Below are 21,099 nucleotides of genomic sequence, written 5' to 3' on the forward strand. Positions count from 1 at the left end.
CTGAAAAGCCATTTTCCCAAAGAAGATATACAGATAGCCAACCTGGTACATGCATAGGTGCTCAACATCACTAATCATCAGGGAAATGCCAATCAAAACCACAGTGAAATACATTACCTCGTATCTGTTGGAATGGCTATTATCAAAAAGACAAGTGTTGGTGAGGATGTGGAGAGAAGGGAACCCTTGTGCACTGTTGGTGGGAAGTAAGTTGGTGCAGCCACTGTGGAAAAAGTATGGAGGTTCCTCAAATATTTAAAAATACCATGTGATCCAGCAATTCCACTCTGGGTATTTATCCAAAGGAGAAAAAAAACATTAAATCAAAAAGATAGCTGCACTCCCATGTTCAATGCAGCACTATTTACAATAGCCAAGACCTGGAAGCAACCTAAGTGTCCATCAGTGGATGAATGGAAAAGAAAATGTGTGTATATGTGTGTGTGTGTGTGTGTGTGTGTAGACACACACACAGCGGAATATTATCTGGTCATTAAAAAGAAGGAACTCTTGACGTTTGTAACAACATGAATGGACCTTGAGGGCATTTTGCTAAGTGAAATATGTCAGAGAAAGATAAATTACCATCTGATCTCACTTATATGTGGAATCATAAAAAAAACACACACACAAAAACAACTGAACACATAGGTATAGAGAACAGATTATTGGTTGCCAGAGGTGGGAGGTGGGGAATGGGAGAAATGAGTGTAGGGTGTCAGAAGGTATAAACTTCCAGCTTAAAAAAAAAAAAAGAATCACCACATTAATAAAAATATACTTTTCCTTTTGGTTACTGCTGAAACCCTAACTACTTCTGAATATAGATCGGCGTCTTTTGAAATACTTGAGCTGAAGTTGCTTCCCAGTTCTGCTACCATCACCAGCGCAGTATCTTATTTAATAATGGTATCAGAAAAACTTCTGGAAGAACTTAGAACGGAATTATTTTTTTCTAATAACTTGTTGGCATATGAATCGAAAAAGAGCATGAATGGTAAGCCCAAGCTGGCCTTTGATACCATTTCTTTATCTTTCTCCCCATAAAGAGCAGACTTTAGGAATTACATTGTTAAAGGTATGAGAGTGTTTGAGAGATCGTAGATTCATAGGATAATTCATAGAATAATAAAGTGAAAAAAGGCAACAGAGAAATCAATCTGGAAATAACTTTAGAGGGCATTGAGCTTAATTTCCCCCCTGTGGTGGAGTGTAGGTGTGGCCCTACTCATGGATGAACTCTCAGCCTTTGCTTGGGTACCCTATGTCAGTGTCTGCCATTACTGGATAATACTGCTAGTCATTCTTGAGCTTAGGGTCACTATGCCTTGTGCGTATTAGAAAAGGCGCCTTTTTTGTGCTAACATATAAAGGTGCCCTTCTTTCTGGGCTGATTCTGCCCAAGGCCACCAGCATGTCAAGGTAGGTATACTGGCTAGATTGCAAACATATCTGCCCCTTTGGCCAAATGCCTTTGTGCAAGGCATGAACTGCAGGCAGAACTTGTAAGTTGACTTTTGCCTCCTTGTAATTTTTAGAGTCAATGTTCTCTTTTGTAGTAATACAAAATAAATGTGTCCCATCTTGTGTATAAGAGTCATTAAAATATTTGAAACAGATAATATGTCTGTCCTTGATCTCTCTTGTTCATGATAGGCAATTCCATCTCCTTCAGTCAATTTTTTTTATTAACAAAGCTGCTAGACCTTATCATACTCACCATCATTATCATGGTCAAAGACACTTCTCTGAATTTAGCCTTGATCTCTGCCAACTCAGGGCTCATGGGAGTGCCTAGTCACCAGATAATTTTTACATCCTATCTGGCCCTTGTGGAATTGTCAATAAAGTGGAGTTTGTTGTCACTTTTTTTTTTTTCCTCCTTCTAGAGTCATGAGTTTAACTTATGACACTTTTGCCAAATCTCCTCTTGGAATTTTTTCTCTTTGGCTCTCTGTTTCTACTTAAAGCCTTCCCTCCCTGTAAATGCCTCTTGTTATTCCTGATCTTGCCCAGCAGAAAGCTAGGCAATTTGATAAATTTGAGTCACAAAAGATGCTGGTAGGCTGGGGCATTATTTCTTTCCAATTTGACCACTTTAATAAAAATCTGGAGAGTACCTGTTCATGCATCATATCCAGCTAAAGAGAGATTTCTGAGTGAAAGGTTCTTTTTGTTATTCCTTAAATAATTGTGGATGTATATGGTGAATCCTGTTTCTAATACTCAGATGTCCGGGGGTTAGAGCTTTGTCTCTGGTGACAGTGAAGACTCATCAGTGGAGGTTACGTAGAAAAAGGATAGGATCAAATACGTGAGAAAATCATTCTGGGGAGAGTAGGATAAAGGTTGGAGGCAGACTGGGGAAAAGACCATTGTAATATCCACATTAAAAAAATACTAGTGGCTGGACCATGGGCATTGGCTTGGGATGGGATACTATAGCAACAAAAACCAAAACAACTGGTCTTGACCTTGGGTAGCAAGGAGGAGATGATGGAACACAAAGAACAACATATTTGAGAGGCAGTTTGAAGGTGGAAATGACAGATTCCATTTGGAGCTAAGTCAGAAGTACCTATAGGACAGGAGAGAAAATGCCATCTCAGTATCTTATCCCATTGTAGAATTTTATCACCAGCCCAAGAAATGTTTCTTTAAGTCCAAGTCTCATCTGATTTTACTTCAGCCTGTTTCCTCATCAACATTCAGCATTAACCTCAAGACATTACTTCCCTCCAGTCTCGTCGTCTTGAGGAAGTAATACATAAATTGAAGGTTAGGGTGGGTGGGGGAATCCCAGCACTGACACCTGAGTTCAAAGCCTTGCAAAGAATGGAATCTCCAAATTTCCTGAATAGAAGGGGCATAGGGTATCATTCTCATCAGAAAAGGAAAGCAAGTGAAAGAAAAGGCTAGTAACCTTTTGAAACTGCATTTGTTTATCAGTCTACTCCATATGTTTATTTGGAATGGGATGATTTGAATCTGGCTCTTTGTGACTCCAGGGCCCATAATATTATGTCTAAATACATCAATTTCTTCTACTATATCTGAATAGTAGTCCAGATTATTCTCTATCCTTTTGCCCTATGTTATGTTTCTTTGTAATCACTTATTGCTACTTCATATCATGTATTCATGTTTTAAAATTAGTGTCTACTTTCTGCCTCCAGAATATGAGCTCCCTGATGCCAAAGACTTAATTCCTTTTGTTCATTTTCCTAATATATTGTGATCAAGTTTCTTTCATCCTTTCCTCTTTGTTCCAGGTCACTATATTTTTCTAACTTTTCCAATGTTATTTTAAAAATTACTCTTCTTTGAGATACCTGGGTGGCTCAGTTGTTAAGTGTCTGCCTTCGGCTCAGGTCATGATCCCAGGGTCCTGGGATTGAGCCCCACATCGGGCTTCCTGCTCAGCCGGGAGCCTACTTCTCCCTCTCCCACCCCCCCGCTTGTGTTCCCTCTCTAGCTCTCTCTCTCTGTGTCAAATAAGTTAAGTAAAATCTTTTAAAAAAATTACTCTTCTTGGATAATTTGCATCAACATATCGTCAAATTCCACCTGCAGGATCAAAGAAATTGAATATTATTTAAAATTTTTTCCTGAATAAAAAGATAGCATTTAGCCATAACCTAATTTAAAGCTAATTTCATATTGGATTTGAAAAGCTTTACCAAAGTAAGCTTTAGCATAGAAGCAAGATTTGATAAACTGATGCTCAGCATAAATATTTCTTCATAATGTCATTATGTATTTTCAGTGTGTGTATGTATGTAACATTTTATTTTGTATTCTTAGGGTTGCAACTACTAGCTGAAGTTATAAATGATCAACACCATCATTTATGATAACCTTCCAAGTTTATTAATATTTTATACTTAGTTTTCTCATAGCCTTCTTCTGATTAGAATTCAATATAGAGAAGTTTTATTCATGTGAATGTTAACAGCATTTGAATAAATGCTGCTGGATACAGAGTGATTCTTTTAGACACCAAGACTAATAATTCTTAACAATATCTAAAAACATTGTAGGAAAAGCTTGAACCATGCCGGCACCAGGGACAGACAGGCATGAAAGATTAATGTAATCTTGCATATAACGATGCACGTTCTTACACAAAAAATCCATCTGCAATGTCATGTCAGTCCGCAGAAATCTTTGATGGGTGGATACAGCTGGGCTGTCTCTTCTGGCAGCGCTGCCCCAGAAAATGCTAAATGTGGTGGGGATGCTTGGTGCCATCTGCAGCGTGCCAGTTTATCCTGTCTCCACTGGCATTTACAGTACTGCGTAGGGCGTCACGACTGTAGAGACAGCGATAGGGAGTGACAGATTCATTTCCTCAGAGGCTCCGGCTCTGGTGGGTCCATGCCACCTTCCTCCGCGGCTTTGGGTCTGTTATCATTGGTGTTGGCTTTGCTTCATTATTTTCCCATCCAGCTCCTCTTTTTAGTCTAGCAGTTCCAGATACACATTCTTCTAGTATGTAAATCTTACACTAACCTTTCAACTAATTTATTCATGTAAGGTTGCCAAAGCGATTTAACATTGACTATTTGATGCCAGCTAATATGCCTTATTTTCAAAATACTGCTGCTCTTCAGCTTCTGATTTAAAGGAAATGTGTCTTCTTTATAATATCAGGAAGGGAACACTGAACAGACAGGCACCAAGATAAATGATCTAACTGCTGTGTGTGGGATAGCCCCACGTGACTTACGTAGTTGGAACAAATATATGACCCTCTTTTACATAAAGCTATAAAACACATCAGGAAAGTAACCCTTAATCCTCTTTCCCATGATTAAAATATAAATATTCAAGGATGAATGTTGTTTTATGACCTGACCATATGTTTATGATATTATTTTGCCAAACTAAGTGAAAGAGTGTAGATCGTTGTTTAAAACTTTCACCTGTTTTTGTTTTTGTTTTTTGTTTTTAAATAGTAACAGAATATGAAGGGCATGCTTTGGCACTGCTGAAGGATTGTGAACTCCAGGAATTTGATGGGTAGGTTATATTATCAATCTGTATGTGTCACATGGCTTCTGTTCTGAAATGTTTTCATGAGTTTTTAGCCACATATTTGGGACTTATAAATATTTCAATATTTGTGGTGTATGTAATTAGACTATTGCATTCATATCTATGTAATAACAATTAATGATGACAATATGGCATGGTCCTCTACCTCTCAGGATCAGGCATAGGAAAACAAAAGGAGAAATATATAAGTACTGGGAAATCAAAGAGGACCACATTTTACTGACCTAATGTGCATATATTTGGAACTGTAGTCCTTAATTCTTGGCTTTAACCATGTATCTAGAAAAGCACTGATGGAAGGTCATATGGTATAATTGTGATCCTCTTTTGCAAATTTGTTGATAATGTTAATAGATACCCACTGGTTCATTTGGCTGTGATTGCGGATAAATATTTTATACATAAAAATATATTGGGATGCCTGGGTGGCTCAGTCAGTTAAGCATCTGCCTTCAGCTCAGGTTGTTATCTCAGGGTCCTGGGATCCAGCCCTATGTCAGGTGCCCTGCTCAGCGGGGAGTCTGCTTCTCCCTCTCCCTCTGCCCCTTAGCCCCGCTTTTGCCCTCATTCTCTCTTTCTTTCTTTCTCTCTCTCAAATGAATAAATCTTTTAAAATATATAATTTTCAGTATAAAAAAAAGATGCTAGGGGCACCTGGGTGGCTCAATCATTAAGCATCTGCCTTTGGCTCAGGTCGGGATCCCGGGGTCCTGGGATTGAGCCCCGCATTGGGCTCCCTGCTCGGTGGAAAGCCTGCTTCTCTCTCTCCCACTCCCCCTGCTTGTGTTTCCTCTCTCACTGTGTCTCTCTCTGTCAAATAAATAAAATTTTTAAAAAAAGATGCTAATTTTAATTCTTTTATAATTTAGTGGCTACCAATTAAGTGTGCTCTCCAGAGTAGGCATTGGGAACTGTCATTTGCTATACATTGCTGGAGTGTGTAGAAATTGTTCACTGTCATGCAAATATTAGAAATGAGGCAAGTGACATACTTTAATAACCATTTTTTTAAAAAGTAGGCAAATCAATTTGCTAAAATGGTGGATTGATGTGTTAGACAAAAACATTTTAGGGAAGATTTTTTACAAGGGTTGATTTTTCAGGGTTTTAAAAGGTAGCAAAAATGTGAATTATCTGTGTCACATGGTGGTGTGCAGGAAACAAAATATAATATCGGGAAGGACAGTTGTGTCCTTGAACTGTAGAGTGAAAGGCTTTGCTCTTCCCAAAGAACTATTAGGATATTTTAGGAAGGAAAGTGATGCAATCAAAATGGGGCATTATCAGGGTTGTTTTTCCAGAAATGCTTAATACTTTTTGATAAGTAATATTAGAGGATGAAGAAGAAAGTTTGATAAATAAAAGTTTTCAAAAAGAATTTGAGAGGAGCAAATCTAGATGGCGACATTATATGAATATTGAGGATGAAGAGTATGGGGTAGGAGATTACTTAAGAGCTTTATACTTAAAGCTAGACAGATTGACTAACAGGCTACGTTTGGCAAATTATCTTGCAAGTATACAATTTAAGAAAAGTAATTGGGGGAATCATGCCCACTAGCTACCGCCTCAATACGTTGCATAGTCCTGAAACATGGCTTGTGAGTATACAAGTGTGGCTGTATTGCAAATAAGTCCTTTCTTCAAAGCATGATTATATAAATAATGAGGGTAACAGATATCAGAGATACTAGATCTGGTCTTGCCCATCAGCATTTTGGAAGTGTTCCATCAAATGTGCTATGTACAAATAAATTCCATTGGTAATTATACTATGTAAGGATCAAGAAGAATTTTGCAGAGGAGTGCCTGGGTGGCTCAGTCAGTTAAGCCTCTGCCTTCAGCTCAGGTCCTGATCCCGGGATCCTGGGATCGAGCCCCATATTGGGCTACTTGCTCAGCGGGGAGCCTGCTTCTCCCTCTACCTCTGCCCCTCCTCTCCACTTGTGATTTCTCTCTCTCTCAAATAAATAAATAAATAAATAAATAAATAAATAAATAAGATCTTTTAAAAAAATTTTTGCCGAATGACAAAAGACTCAAGTGCAGGATAGTAATTTTTTTTTCTCTAACTGAATATACTTAATTCTTGTTTATTTCACATGACAGGTGTTGTTATTTAACAGTGTGGCCCTAAAAGTTATGCATATCTTTTAATTATTATCCACATTTTTTTAACCACATAGTTTGACCTAACTACTCTATGACTTAAGTTCAGTGATTTAATGGTTTCTGAATTCCACAGCATGCTGATTTATTTAGGACTTACAATAATTTAAAATTTCTATTGAAAATCATGTATTTTCTAAGATTCCTTTAATATCTCATTTATTTTCATGGGCCTAGTTTTTCCAGTGGGACCTGGGAAAACTTAGTAAAATGGTCATTTTAAGTCACTCCACTTAGAATTACATGGATTAGGTATATGAGGAGAACAATGGAAACATAGTTTCTTTAGACACTTTAAGAGAACAATTCTTTGCACGAATTTTGTTTTGTTTTTAGATTCCACATATGTGGGAAATCGTTGTATTTATCTTTCTCTTCACTTAGTGTAATGCTCTTTAGGTCCTTCCATGTTCTTGCAAATGGCAAGATAAAAGAACAGATTGGTGGTTGCTGGAGGGGAGGAGGATTGGGGATGGGTGAAATGGGTGAGGGAGATCAAGAGGTACAGACTTCCAGTTATAAATAAGTCAGGGGGATATAATGTACAGCATGAAGATTATAGTCAACAACAGTGTATTGCATATTTGAAAGTTGCTAATAGAGATCCTGAAAATTCTCATCACAAGAAAATAATTTTCTTGTAACTTTGTGTGAAGATGGCTGGTAATTAGACTTACTGTGAAGATCACTTGCAATGCACATAAATAACGAATCATTGTTATTAACCTGACACTCACAGAATGTTATATGTCAAATATACTTCAATTAAAAAGAAAGAACAATTCTCTAACAAGTGGAAGCATTTGAAAATGTAATGCACTCTGTGAGTTCCTTGTTTCTGAACTTGTTCAAAGAGTGGCTATTGGAGCACTTCTTGAGAAATAGGTACAAATGATTTAAGGTGGGGATAAGCTACCCCCAAGATTCTATGGTCTTTTGATGAGAGAGGGGATTCCTTCAAGAACTTGAGGCTGAAGCATTTCTGCCTAATTCAAGTGAAGCTATTGATAGGGTGTGGCTAGAAAATCATCTACAGGTTTTTAGACACAGACCAGAGTGTTTAAGATCCAAGAAATATTCTATGTGTACTATTTAATAAAGCAAAATGGTTTGGTAAATAATGTTTAAGAAATGTTACTTGCTAAGATTTTGGAATTTTTAACAAGTTACATATGTTTCTATGAAGACCCACTATGACAAAGCTAACAGGAGCACATCTATCAGTCCTTAAGACTGCTGTTGTGCCTCTCCTGTGTATTCTAGCAAACACCCTGAGATCCATTGCTCAAACTTGTAGGAGTGTCACTTTTTATTTGCCCCCTATTTTTACTATGCATAGAGAGAAAGTTTTGTAAAGGCAAAGAAAAGAGTACTATCAGGTGCATAGACTTGAGCAGCAACAGTTGAATTTACAAGTGTGAACATGGTTAAGCTATAGTTCTTATGCAGTAATAAATATACTAATGTTTTCCTATTTTTCAGAGTTTTTATTTGAACTGGTTGAATTACACAGTTTTTCTCTTCTTTTTTAAATTTCACCATGAGCTAAGCCCATACTGATTTAGACATTATTTGACTAACATTGACATTTGATCACATCGACCATGATATCTCTATACTAAGGTATTTTTTAAAAAGTACCTCTTTTCAGAGAAGAAAAAGTTTAAATCAAAACCTAGTAACCTATTAAACATCTCAAAGATGATACGGTTTGTAGATGAAGATACGCTCATTTAAAAATTATATAAAGAGAACTTTTATGAAGAGAAATAAGGTATCAGCCTCTGGTTGTACTTTTCCAGACAGAATCATTGTATTTGGGGTCATGGAAAGAAGGAGTTTACTTTTTCTGAAAATATAAGAGGTACCACATGCAAAGGATTAGTTACTCTAAGGTTTATGTTTAGGGTAACTCTTAAGGGTGGTTAAATTAACACATTATAGAAGGTTGTGGGTGGGTGTTTGCTTTGCCTTTTCTTGTAATGTCCAGACTCTTGTGATATGTTTGCATTAAATATATCCCCAAGGTTGAGTAGTATTCCTGGAGGTGATCTTAATGATATAGTAGTTATCAACATATATTTTTTTCTTAACACATTTAATTCCACATTGATTCTACTGGTAAACTGATTTTCGAAACAGTAAACCTCTCATAAGGTGATTTTCATTAGGTTTCACGTATAGGAAAGGATTATAATACATGGAATAGTAGTAGGGCAGTCTCTAAGGCTGAATTATGATGTTTCAAATCTTCCTTCTGTTACTTATTATGTAATGACCTTGGGAAAGTTATTTAATCTTTCTATGCCTTAGTTTCTTAATTTGAAATTGAAGGTAAAAGTATCTATTGCATATGGTTATTGTCCATATTAAATGTCCAAATTAAATGAGTTAATACATGGAGGGTGCTGAGAACAGTGCTTGGTACATAGTAATTATTCACTAAATGTTACTTTATTGTTGTAATTATCATTTGTTAAAGTTTCAAAATGTAACATAGAATGTGTTATGACAAAAGTTCAAAGGCAGAGTATGTTCACAGAGGAGCCATCCCTGTCAATTCTAGAGATGAGTTAACATGTACAAGATGCTATAACTGGATGCAGGATCCCAGGGGTCAGATGCTGCCATACTAAATGGAAAAGTCAGGTTCTTCTGTGCTAAGTTAGATGTTTTGTTGGATGACTTCATGTGCTCCTTTTAGATCACACCCATCTCAACAGGTAGAAAGGGCATGAATCTCATAGTTATAATTAAGTTCATAGAATGTTGGCAAATTTCCGAGATCTTTGAAATCCTATTAGACAAGGTTCACAGCAAACCATGGTTTCTTCCTTTATAAAGATGAGGCTAATGCCTACTTCATAGAATTCTGAGGATTTAATAGAAAAGAACTAGCATATTTTCTGACAAAGTCAACCCTCAGTAGATAGAATCACTTTTTTTTTCTGAATCAGTGACCACATGATGAACCCCTAGAATCCTTTCAGACATAAAATAATACCCCTAGCCAAAAATGACCTGGGTCATATCCCACATCCTGGAGTCTCTCATAACTAGGGTGGACCTGGACCTGCCAGGCTGTGTACAGTCATAGGGCTGAACCTCAGCTTTGGGCAGGGGCTGGAAGGCTGAGAGTGAGGTGTGGGGGAGTTGATGAACCGTCAGTCTCTGGATTCACCAACATCTAGAGCTTCTTAAACTTAAGGAACCATTTAAAATCTGGTGACCAGGGCACCTGGGTGGTGCAGTCAGTTGAGTGTCCGACTCTTGGTTTGGCACAGGTCTGATCTCAGGGTCCTGAGATCGAGCTCCACCTCAGGCTCTGTGCTGAGCATGGAGTCTGCTTGAGTTTCTCTCTCCCTCTTCCTTTACCCCTTCCTCCCGTGTGCACGCTCTCTCTCAAATAAATAAATAAATCCTTAAATAAATAAAACCTCCTGCTCATGGTCCATAGTCTGTTTTGTTTGGCACGTAAAGGTTTTAAATATATTGAATGCTAGTTGATAATGTTGACAAATTAGGAGACTCACTCAAAAATCAGAATCTATGGCTTCTCTAGAAAAATCAAAGGATGAAAAATCTCTAGAAAAATGTGGGCATGCCTCTCAGATGATGTGAGTGGGCTGAACTGAGAATCTGTTCCTCCTTTAGACTCAGTGTGCTCTTCCATTTTTGCTGGGCCCTTAGAGGCCTTGAGTTATGACACCTGCTTTCAATAGCACAAACTCTTCCTCCTTTTGGGTAAATTAATGTGATTTTGCTACTTAAGATTATTTTACATCTTTTAAATACAAATAATTATGAAACAAATTTCTGAAATCTTATATGTTACTTTCATGAATTTCTACCACCTCCTCTGCTATAGTCTACTTACCATGAGGTCTTTTTTTTTTTTTTTTTTTTTTTTTATTTGACAGAGAGAGATACAGCGAGAGAGGGAACACAAGCAGCGGGAGTGGGAGAGGGAGAAGCAGGCTTCCCGGTGAGCAGGGAGCCCGATGCGGGGCTCGATCCCAGGACCCTGGGACCATGACCTGAGCCGAAGGCAGACGCTTAACGACTGAGCCACCCAGGCGCCCCTTACTTACCATGAGGTCTTAAAAAAATTATTAGCAGTACTGACTAGGGTCAAAAGGGTAGTAACAATAATTTTAAAAAGTGCCATCTAGCAGTGATGTCCAAAAGATAAAAAACAGTTCAGGTTTTCAATTACTATATTTATATACTAATGATAAATAGCTTCTTAAAATTTCATATTTTACATGACTTTTACAGCTGTCTTTTCAGAGCTGTATTGAAAATTAGCACTTGGTTAAATGAATTGCACATAACTGTTAAAATGAGAAGAATATACTTTTGGATATTAACAGAGCAAAACGCAGGTCCGATGTAATTAACATGGTCAAATGTTCTAATGTCTCTTAACCCACTTAAAAATATTTTGTCTATGGGGTCATCGTGTAGGTATTATATATGCAAAGTAAACTTTACCAGTGCAGTGCTAGAGCCTTCTTACTCACTGACACTTAAACTAAAATGTGAGAAGGTGCGTGTGAGCCACCATGCACGTGAATATATAAGGTTACTCTTTTGAAGTTGAGATTTCAGGAATTATGACCAATTATTTTAAAGTGTTGCATTCTTAATTTCTTGTTTTCTAGTGTCGTCTGTGTTGGTGGAGACGGATCTGCCAGTGAAGCGGCCCATGCTTTGCTTCTCAGAGCCCAGAGGAATGCCGGGAAGGAAACAGGCAGCCCCCTCAACCCTGTCCCAGCGCCTCTTCCACTTGGGTTAATACCTGCAGGCAAGCAGGGGGCCATGGATTTGCTATATGGAGCCTCTCCTCTTCTATTTCTCTGTTTCCTTTCCTAACCTAGACAGTGTAACACAGAGCTAAATGCACAGACTTTCTGAAAGACCCAAGCTCGTCATCTCCACTATTGAATGGGACAAGTTATTTAATTACTTTGAGCCTCATTTTTATAATCTGTAAAAAAGATACACATATATTCACCTCATTATAAGGTTATGGTAGTATTAGATGGTATATGTGGAGGATTTAATACACAGTTAAACAATCCACAAATGGGATAATTATTATTCTACCTTCCCCTATTAGGTCTAATGATCGCACAGCACCAGGTATGAAATTTCCCAACAGGGCCACTTGAGTCAAGCTGCTTACAATGTCATGTGAGGTAAAATGTGGAACTCTCATTATCAGAGTATAAATACATAACCTGGAGTTGGGAATGCCAAAAAGATTCATTCTCACTGCTGTAATTGCCAGCAGCTAGAATAGAACATGACACAGTGAACGCTCCATAGCGTTTATTAAGTGAATGAACGTAAAGAAGACGTTGATGGAGCTAGTGCCACTTGAATTAGGCCTAAAATGGGTAGGATCTGGCCTGATGAGGATGAGTTATTTTCTTCATTGCAAAAATAATCAATGCCAAAGCAAAATCCAGGAGCTTGGAGAAATAGAAAATGGGCCATTTGTTGGGTGATGACTGGATCAAAATTTTCCCAAACCGTGTGGCTTCGGGACTCCGCAAGGAGGGATCTGAATTGTGTTTGATAAACAGTAGGGAACAATGGGAGGTTGAGAGCAAGGGAACACCCTGCTGGGAGCCTTTGTAGAATTTGTGAGTAGGGGGAGGGAGGGGAAAGCGCTGGGAGCCTGGGAGAATAGCTAGAACAGCCCTGGCTTCCAGAAGAGAGGGAAACATCTTTCACAAGCTTATTACGCTATGCCAGTCACTCCTCCCAAATTATTTAAACAAACGATAGTGATGGAAAGGGATTATTTCTTTTCATTTGGAAAACCTCACACGATATTCTCTCTACCAGAAAAGCAGAAACAATGGTTGTTTCCTATGAAAATAGGAAATAATGTACCTGGTTACAAAATTCAACCTTCTATCCACTTGATAATCACATTCATTTAGTATGGATTTTAGTATATTTAGTATTGTTCATTGACAGAGAACAAAAGATATACAAATGCTCTTTTAGACTGTGAAGTCTTTAAAAAAAAAAAAAGAATTTAAAAGGAGACACGTATTTGGATGTATCCTAATAATTATAAAGCATATAGAGAAAAACTGTTGCTGATCTTTAAGCAGAAGAGAAGAAAATAACCTCAACTGGGGAGAAAAAAGATGCTGGCAAAGAGGGTCCAGCCACTTTGACCGTTCCGTGTCATCTTAATGGCTCTGTCTATAATGGGGCTTTTCAGCCTTTCTTTCCATGCCAAGTGGATGTGCTTAGGTCACTTCCTCTTCACTAGTATACACACTCCCAAGGTCACTTATGAACTGCTGTGAATCACAAGTGAAAAGGTGGTTATCCTCACAGGGACGCATTTGACATAAAGTGAATAGTTAGCTAGCAAAACTAGCTAGGTGGGCATGCTTACCTTTTTAATATGCCATTTGAATGCACTTCGCTTAGAAAATACAGCCTGTTGCCAAAACTGTGGTCATTGTATAGGAGCTCCAGCTTATGGATTCCATAAGGAAGGGGGGAGTCACGCGCGGGATGTACCAATAGGAGGACTCAAGGCCCCATCAGGGCTTTGATAGAGAACGGGAACAGGAGGGAGGCAGGAAGCTTCCAAGCTGCACACAGAAGACAGTCTGCCTTCGAAGCCATTTGCCGCCTGGAGAGAGACACCCAGAGGGAGAGTGTTTAGTAAATTACTCCACTGAGCCAACAGACTAAGCCGCTGAATTATGGTCAGACTCAAATGGATCAGTTGTGGGGAAGCCTGTATTTGAACTGCTGGCCATTAGCGATGGTGTGTGTTGCCATGGGAACTGGTGCTAAGGAACTATACAGAGATTCCGATTAAAGGGGTGGGGGGAAGGATAGAGGAAAAAGCCAGAGAGGACATAAAAATAAAAAAGCAATCCAGTTGTTGTAAAACAAGGCTCAATCCACATACTGATGGCTGTGAACCATATATTCCTATAGCGTTCACATAAATAAATTCATGCTTTCCAATTAATTTGAGGAGAACAAAATATTGCCAAGGGACTGTTAATTTCTATGATATTTCAGGCAAAGAACCAAAGTGTAGGTGCAGTTTTCATGAGAATTTTAGATATGCTTGACTAGGAAGTCATTACATCACATTTATCTGTTTGGATGTGGGAGACATTAACGGCCTTATGAATATTCATGGTGTCTGGTTAATTAAGTTAATTGTTCTGCAGAAGTGCTTGCACTTCCAAGGACAATTTTTTTCCTTTTTTCTTTTTGCCTCCATAGTTTCTGCCTGGTACGTCCATCACTCAGGCTTTACATGAACTGCTACTTCTGTCCTTATCCTCTTTGTATTTGGCACATTTTAGCAGGTCTGGGGAGGTGGTGGTGAGCAAAGTTGCTGGTAGCTGTTAAGAAAAATAACTTTTCAGGCTAATTAAAATGTTTACCTTGAGGTAGAACATTTATAGCTTTTGTGAGAATGCTAAAATTACATGGTTGTTATTTATGTGAGCAGCATGTTCTTTTGGCATGTAGACATCTTTTCAGATGGATCACATTTTGTTTTTGGAAATTGTACTCTTTTAGATTATCCAAACAAAAATACTGAGCAGTCTATAGTATTACCTTTTTATAAGCACTTTCCTCACAAACTTTCCTTTTTGATTCAGGGTGTAAAAAGCTGTTCTTCAGGACTAAGGAATAGGTTAATCAGACTAGAAAATGACTAAAATAATTTCTGGTCATGCCTCTTTGCAAACTCCATGGAATTAAGAACAAGTTGTCAAGGTGCAAAGCCTGAGACATAAAAATTAAAAAAGTGATCTTTAGCAGTCTAAAAGGATTTGTGTTTGGGCATGCTTAGCATACTTCAAATGCAGAGGGAATAAATGGTCTTTATTTTCTTGAGTCATGATATGTGTCATTCTCTATTGCACATGACAACATTACATTATGTTCTTTAATAGCCTTTCTAGAGGAATGCTTTTATGGTCTATTCCTAATTAACCATGGTAATGGAGGAAATGTGTTTCATGGAGTACTGTAATCCATTGATAATCCTAAATATCTCACTCTAATTATGTGGCCTCCTCCAAAACCTTTACCATAAATCTGATTGGGAAGCAAAATAGGTTGATTTGTTTCCTCTCTTCCCTCCCACCCATTCCAGATTAATTAGCAGCAATTAGATGACCAAAGGGCAGGCTGTAGATGGTCAAAGGATAATTGGAAAGGCTTAGGTAATTGACTCCTGGGTAAAGATCCACTGAGTAACAGGTTTCTGGACCCCTCGTTCTTAAACCTTAGGGTGCATATGAGTCACCTTGAGACCTTGCTAAAGCATGGACGCCTGGGCCTCACTTCCAGACCTTCTGTTTCCAATCTTTGGAGGTGGGACCCAGATATTTGCCTTTTTAATGAGCTCCCAGATAATGTTGATGCTCCTGATCCCTAGGCCATACATTCTAGATGAGTGCCTCTTCAAGTTACTGTTCATAAAGAAAACCTGAGGATCTTATAAAATGCAGACTCTGATTCAGTAGGTCTGGAGTGGGACCCGAGAGTCAACATTTTAGTAAGCACCCAGGTATTGTCCTAAGCACCAGGGTATTGTGGCTGGACAGTGGGCCATATTCTGAGTACCAAAGGTCAGAGCATCATTTGCCCTTTGATGAATCAGTTGAAACAGGGTTAACTAATTAGGGTTGAGATGGACTTTTTTTTTGAACTGGTATTACTAGCGGTCTGGAAGTCATTCATATTAGTTAAGTCCCTTATGATGATTATTTTAATGACAGCCTTAGTTGAAAATGTCTGAATTGCCTCAGCTTCTTCAACTCAACAGCCCTAGAACACATCAGTGCAAGTGACACAAATCAAAGAGATCATGTATGACCACACAGGAATGTTCCCAATTAACAAATCCAGGGGCTAACCTTCATGCTTTCATAGCTCCAGGCTGTTAACTGCTTTTCTTTCTTGTAATCTGTAATTCAAGAAAATTTGTAGCCTCTTAATTTTAAATCCTTTTAACCTCCTGGGAATGGCAGGGGTTAGTTGATGTTTTTCTCTTCAAAAGAAGGCTTTTACCCCAAGATCTCAGAGACACATAAATGTTATAGAAGCCTGACTTGAGAGAACTCTTTTCTTCTGTAGGCTGGTGGCAAAAATCCATGTGGATCATAAATTATCCTAATCATTATGAAAATAAGAAACCTATAATGTCTCAAAACAGACTTTTATAGCATGTTAAATACCATGGAATTAAATATTTCTTTAGGATATCCTTTGTCATAGAAGAGGGAAATCCCCTCTTGGATGAAAGCTTATCTCAAAGATTCATTAAAGGTATTTAGAAACTGTCTTTTGTACTTTACAGTGATTTTAGATTGTTACTATTTGGATTTTTATTTATATATTTATGCATTTGTCTCTGCTCTCCCAGACAGCCTTAGTGCTGTTGGTGCTCATTTTGTGATAGAAGTTAGAAGCCCACTCATTGAAGTTGGAGTAGACTTTGATATAGCTAGTATATTTTAGTAGAAACTAGACAATGATGGAAAAAGCTGTGAACAAGTAGATACTATAAACTATTTACTAATTTTAAGTTGTTTAAAGGCTAAACAGTGATTTGGCAACCATTTGATGTGAATCGAAGCTGTGAATGAACACTTACAAACTTCCATTAATTTTTTCATTTGAACATTACATAGTGGTATCTGTAAAGTAAGCAAGTGCATAACTGGAAACATAACACTACATTGATTTTACATGTTTTGAAATGGATTTGGCAGGTTCTACCAACATACTGGCACACTCTCTTCATGGGATCCCTCACGTGGTAACTGCAACTTTGCACATTATAATGGGTAAGAATTCTTTCAAAGAAGTTCATGTTTTATAAGGAAGTTTGTTTTTTTATAAGGAAGCTTTTATACTTATATAACGTGATTTTATTTCTGTCAGACATATCTAAGGAAGGACAAGTTCTTTGTCTTTCAAAGCAGAGAAATGTTTTACTGAAAACCAAAAGTCAATTAGGCGAAGCTTTACCATTTGGACTGCTTCCCTTTTCAGAGTCCAGGCACTATAAAGAGCAGAAAATGAAGTTTTACTATAATCTCGTGAGAAAAGAAAATCATCATGATGGTCAAGGTCACAATTTTACAATCGAGATAGTGAAAACCCATGCATCCTATTTAAGTATATCAGATACTATTGTTGGACTACATGAAGACTATAGGGCTGGGATGATGTTATTAAAAGAAAAACACAAAAAGAAAAAAAAAGTACACCGCATAGCCACTCTAGAATTGTGATTATTCCAGTTGATGGAAGGTCTGTAAACTCAGATAAGTACAATGCAAAACTACTGTTAAATCTTAAGTTTACTTTGCACATGTACTTCAACTTGACTTCCTTAACCATGTTTTAAATGAAATAACAATAAGCTGCAGTATTTACTCCTTTGTGTTTTTCTTCCTTAGTACCTGAAAAAGTTACAAATGGCAGCTGTAGTAGTTGTAGGTTAAGGGAGATGAAGAGAAAGCAAGGATATTTATCCTGGTATGAAGTTGCTTGAGATCTTCTATAAGTAAATAAATAGGCTCTTCTTTGTTTGCCATTTTGACAACTTGCCCTACTCCTCTCACTGCTTGACTAATATCCAACATGATATTCAAGGGCACGTACAACCAGTTGATGTCTGCACTTTTAGCACCACTGGCAAGCTTCTTCGCTTTGGGTTCTCAGCCATGTTTGGCTTTGGTGGAAGAACTTTGGCCCTGGCAGAAAAAAATCGATGGATGTCACCCAACCAACGAAGGGATTTTGCGGTCATGAAGGCACTGGCAAAACTTAAGTAAGTTGTTTTTTTTTTCTTAAGCCAAAAATTTTGTATCTTAGAGTACATGAGTGTTAATAGCAAATTTTTCTGGGGCGCCTGGGTGGCTCAGTTGGTTAAGCAACTGCCTTCGGCTCAGGTCATGATCCTGGAGTCCCAGGATCGAGTCCCGCATCGGGCTCCCTGCTCGGCAGGGAGTCTGCTTCTCCCTCTGGTCCTCCCCCTCTCCCCCTCTCATGCTCTCTGTCTCCCATTCTCTCTCTCAGATAAATAAATAAAAAATCTTTAAAAAAAAAATAGCAAATTTTTCTGTATTTTTAGGCCTGAAGACTGTGAAATATCTTTTTTACCATGTATCAGCTCTCACGGTTTACAAGAAAGGTAGGTAAAGAGCTCAAAGTGATGTAAACATCTATATCTTTCTTTAAAGCATGGAACAGTTTGATATACACAATTTATTAGTCTTGTGATCTTTGGTTGTTTTTTGAAAATAGTAGCAAAGTATATAGAGTAGTGAAGTTCTAGTAGGCCATGTAGTTTGACTTCTGTCTTCGGAAACAACGATTCCATCCATCCATCCATCCATCCATCCATCCATCCATCCATCCATCCATCCATCCATCCATCCATTTATTCAACAGCCTGTTTATTGAATACTATATACCAGGCACTTTGGATACAACACTCAGCCGAAAAACAAACAAAACCCATGGTTTTTGCCCTCAGAATTTCAGTCTAGTGTGGAACACAAATATTACTCAAAACCACACAAAGCAAATGTTCTAGTCTTTAAAAGAAATGGAAAATCATTGTTATGGATGATACCACCTTTAAATGAATCAGCACAGTATAGTGCAGTAATGGAATATACTCACATATTTTTACTTAGTGTATCTAATCTAAGAAAATATTTAACATATTAGGTTCTTGAAGTTTCTCAGTTGAATAGATGTTATTTTTTGTGTGATGTGGTTTTCTTTGTGTTCTTACTTTTAGGAAGGAGGAAGGATCTCCCAAATCTGGTAAGCTTAAAAGTACCTCCTTGAGAACTGAGCCAGGCTCTGTTGACATTTTGCTCTGGTGAGGGAAAGTAACCAATCTCTTCCATTGCTTTTAGCCGGCAGTGACCAGTGGCAGACCATCCAGGGTCAGTTCTTGAATGTCAGCATTATGGCAATCCCTTGCCTGTGTTCGGTGGCACCTAGAGGCTTGGCACCTACTACCAGGTTAGTAAGTATTTTTATTGAATCACTGATACTTTTCTATAAACCAGTTTTTTTCTTTTAGAATACCTTGCTAACTTTTGGCTGGCTAGAATATTATCAACAGGTAGTGTCTTTTGGACTGTGATAATATTAGAGATCCTAAGGGACTTAGCATCAGAGTAGGCTGAGACCAACTGTTAAACTGGAAATGCTAGATGATCACTGATTTCATATTACTGAGGCTAAAATATTTCTTGGGTTTTATTAACATGATTTTATTGTGTCATTTTTTGCCTACTTTGCTTGCTTTATTTGTGTTTATTTACTGGTCATTGAAAACATTATATTTCTGGTATTTCTTATGACCATCTCTACTTTCAAACTGTAGAGCAGGCATAAATATCCTCAGCATGAATAGCATGTACGTGGGTATATTTGATACCTTTAGTCAAAGGAAGCTGAATTTCACTTATTTATATTTAGTATGAATAGTGGTACATATGAATCTGCTGCCCACATTTTCTTGAGACATTTTATATATCATTTTATCCAGAAAAATATAAACCATTTCTTACACATTCTTTTCAAGCAGCTGTCCATTATTCATCTGAAAATCTTTCTCTCCCACTCCCATAGAGAGCATAGAAGAAAGGATCATGAATGTTGTATAATATAGTCAAATCTAGATTTTCCCTGGAAGTGGAATGAAAGAATGACTTCTGTGCTGTGGCAATTTATAATGTAATTGCAGTGATTAGTTTTGTCTTCCCCGCAAAATATTTAACCAGAATGATTAACAGCTAGCAAAGGGGATGGATTTAAAATTTTTTCCTTGGCAGTTGATATGAAGGTAACAGAGAAATATCCAAAGTTAGAGAAGAAGAAAAACTATAAACTCGGGTATTCATAATCTGGACACCAGGGTCCTTACTATCTCTAGTAACTGGAAAGGAGTTATTTTGAAGGTTGTGTGATACAGAAATTGAGCTTAATTGTTTCCTGCCTATACCATCAGAAATCCTAGATAGCTATGTACCTCCCTAATGTAGTTTTCCCCACTAAAAGTGAAAACCAGCTAGCTGACTAAAGGAACAATGTTCTACAGGACTGGAGACAATACTTACCTAACCCTCCTTCATATCTGACTCTCACGTTTGCTCAAGGACCTTCATGAGAGGTAGTCTGCTCTTCTGGGAGTGGATTCATGCCTCTCTCAATGCTGTCCCATACAGTTTTTAGCTTGCCTGGAATTCCATTGCTTATTCTCACTAGGTTTAATCAGTATTGATGAATTTTTCAGAGCATGACTAGTTAGAGATTTCCTTTGTGGACTGTAATTAAACACTCCTTCCTTTTCTTTCTTTTTTTCTTTCTTTTTTTTTTTTTTTGCAAATACCTTTACACCATGCCTTGGCTGACCAGAGGTAGTCAGAAATTTATCTTCAGAATGATTCAGGATCATTGCACAGGAGATTCAACTTCCAATTTTTTTTTCCCCACAATAAAGTATAACTTAATTCAAAATACCTCAGTGAAAATTGCTGATAGAAATTATTGTTCTTTTCAGTATCCTAAGATTAAATGCATAATATAATAAAACATTTAGAATAGTGAAGGCACATAGGGTGTGTTTCAGTGACTAATAAGTATTGAAAAGGAGACATATGAAGTGCTTTTCATGTTTGTGAAAAAGTAAGCAATTTTTTAAAAATAAAAACACAAGACAGTCCTCTGAATGTGTTGGCATGTTGAGTAAAATGAACATTGGACCCTGGGAATTAAGAGATCTGGTACCAGTGATCATTTTGTTTTTCCCTGTGTGTCTTTGAA

General features: G+C 37.7%; 1 protein-coding gene across 1 annotated transcript in view; it reads left to right on the forward strand.

Moving 5' to 3' along the window:
* CERKL (ceramide kinase like) overlaps positions 1 to 21,099 on the forward strand; it is a 110,484-nt gene that overhangs the window by 84,364 nt on the left and 5,021 nt on the right. Inside the window, exons 4-10 of the mRNA XM_035008352.1 lie at positions 4,959 to 5,022; positions 11,892 to 12,034; positions 17,016 to 17,090; positions 17,905 to 18,082; positions 18,386 to 18,445; positions 19,061 to 19,086; positions 19,182 to 19,290. Of these exons, the coding sequence (XP_034864243.1) occupies positions 4,959 to 5,022; positions 11,892 to 12,034; positions 17,016 to 17,090; positions 17,905 to 18,082; positions 18,386 to 18,445; positions 19,061 to 19,086; positions 19,182 to 19,290 (655 nt within the window). The remainder of the gene's footprint in view (positions 1 to 4,958; positions 5,023 to 11,891; positions 12,035 to 17,015; positions 17,091 to 17,904; positions 18,083 to 18,385; positions 18,446 to 19,060; positions 19,087 to 19,181; positions 19,291 to 21,099) is intronic.

Source organism: Mirounga leonina, unplaced genomic scaffold, assembly GCF_011800145.1.
Source record: "Mirounga leonina isolate KUSES-001 unplaced genomic scaffold, KU_Mleo_1.0 Mir_151, whole genome shotgun sequence".
NCBI lineage: Eukaryota > Metazoa > Chordata > Mammalia > Carnivora > Phocidae > Mirounga > Mirounga leonina.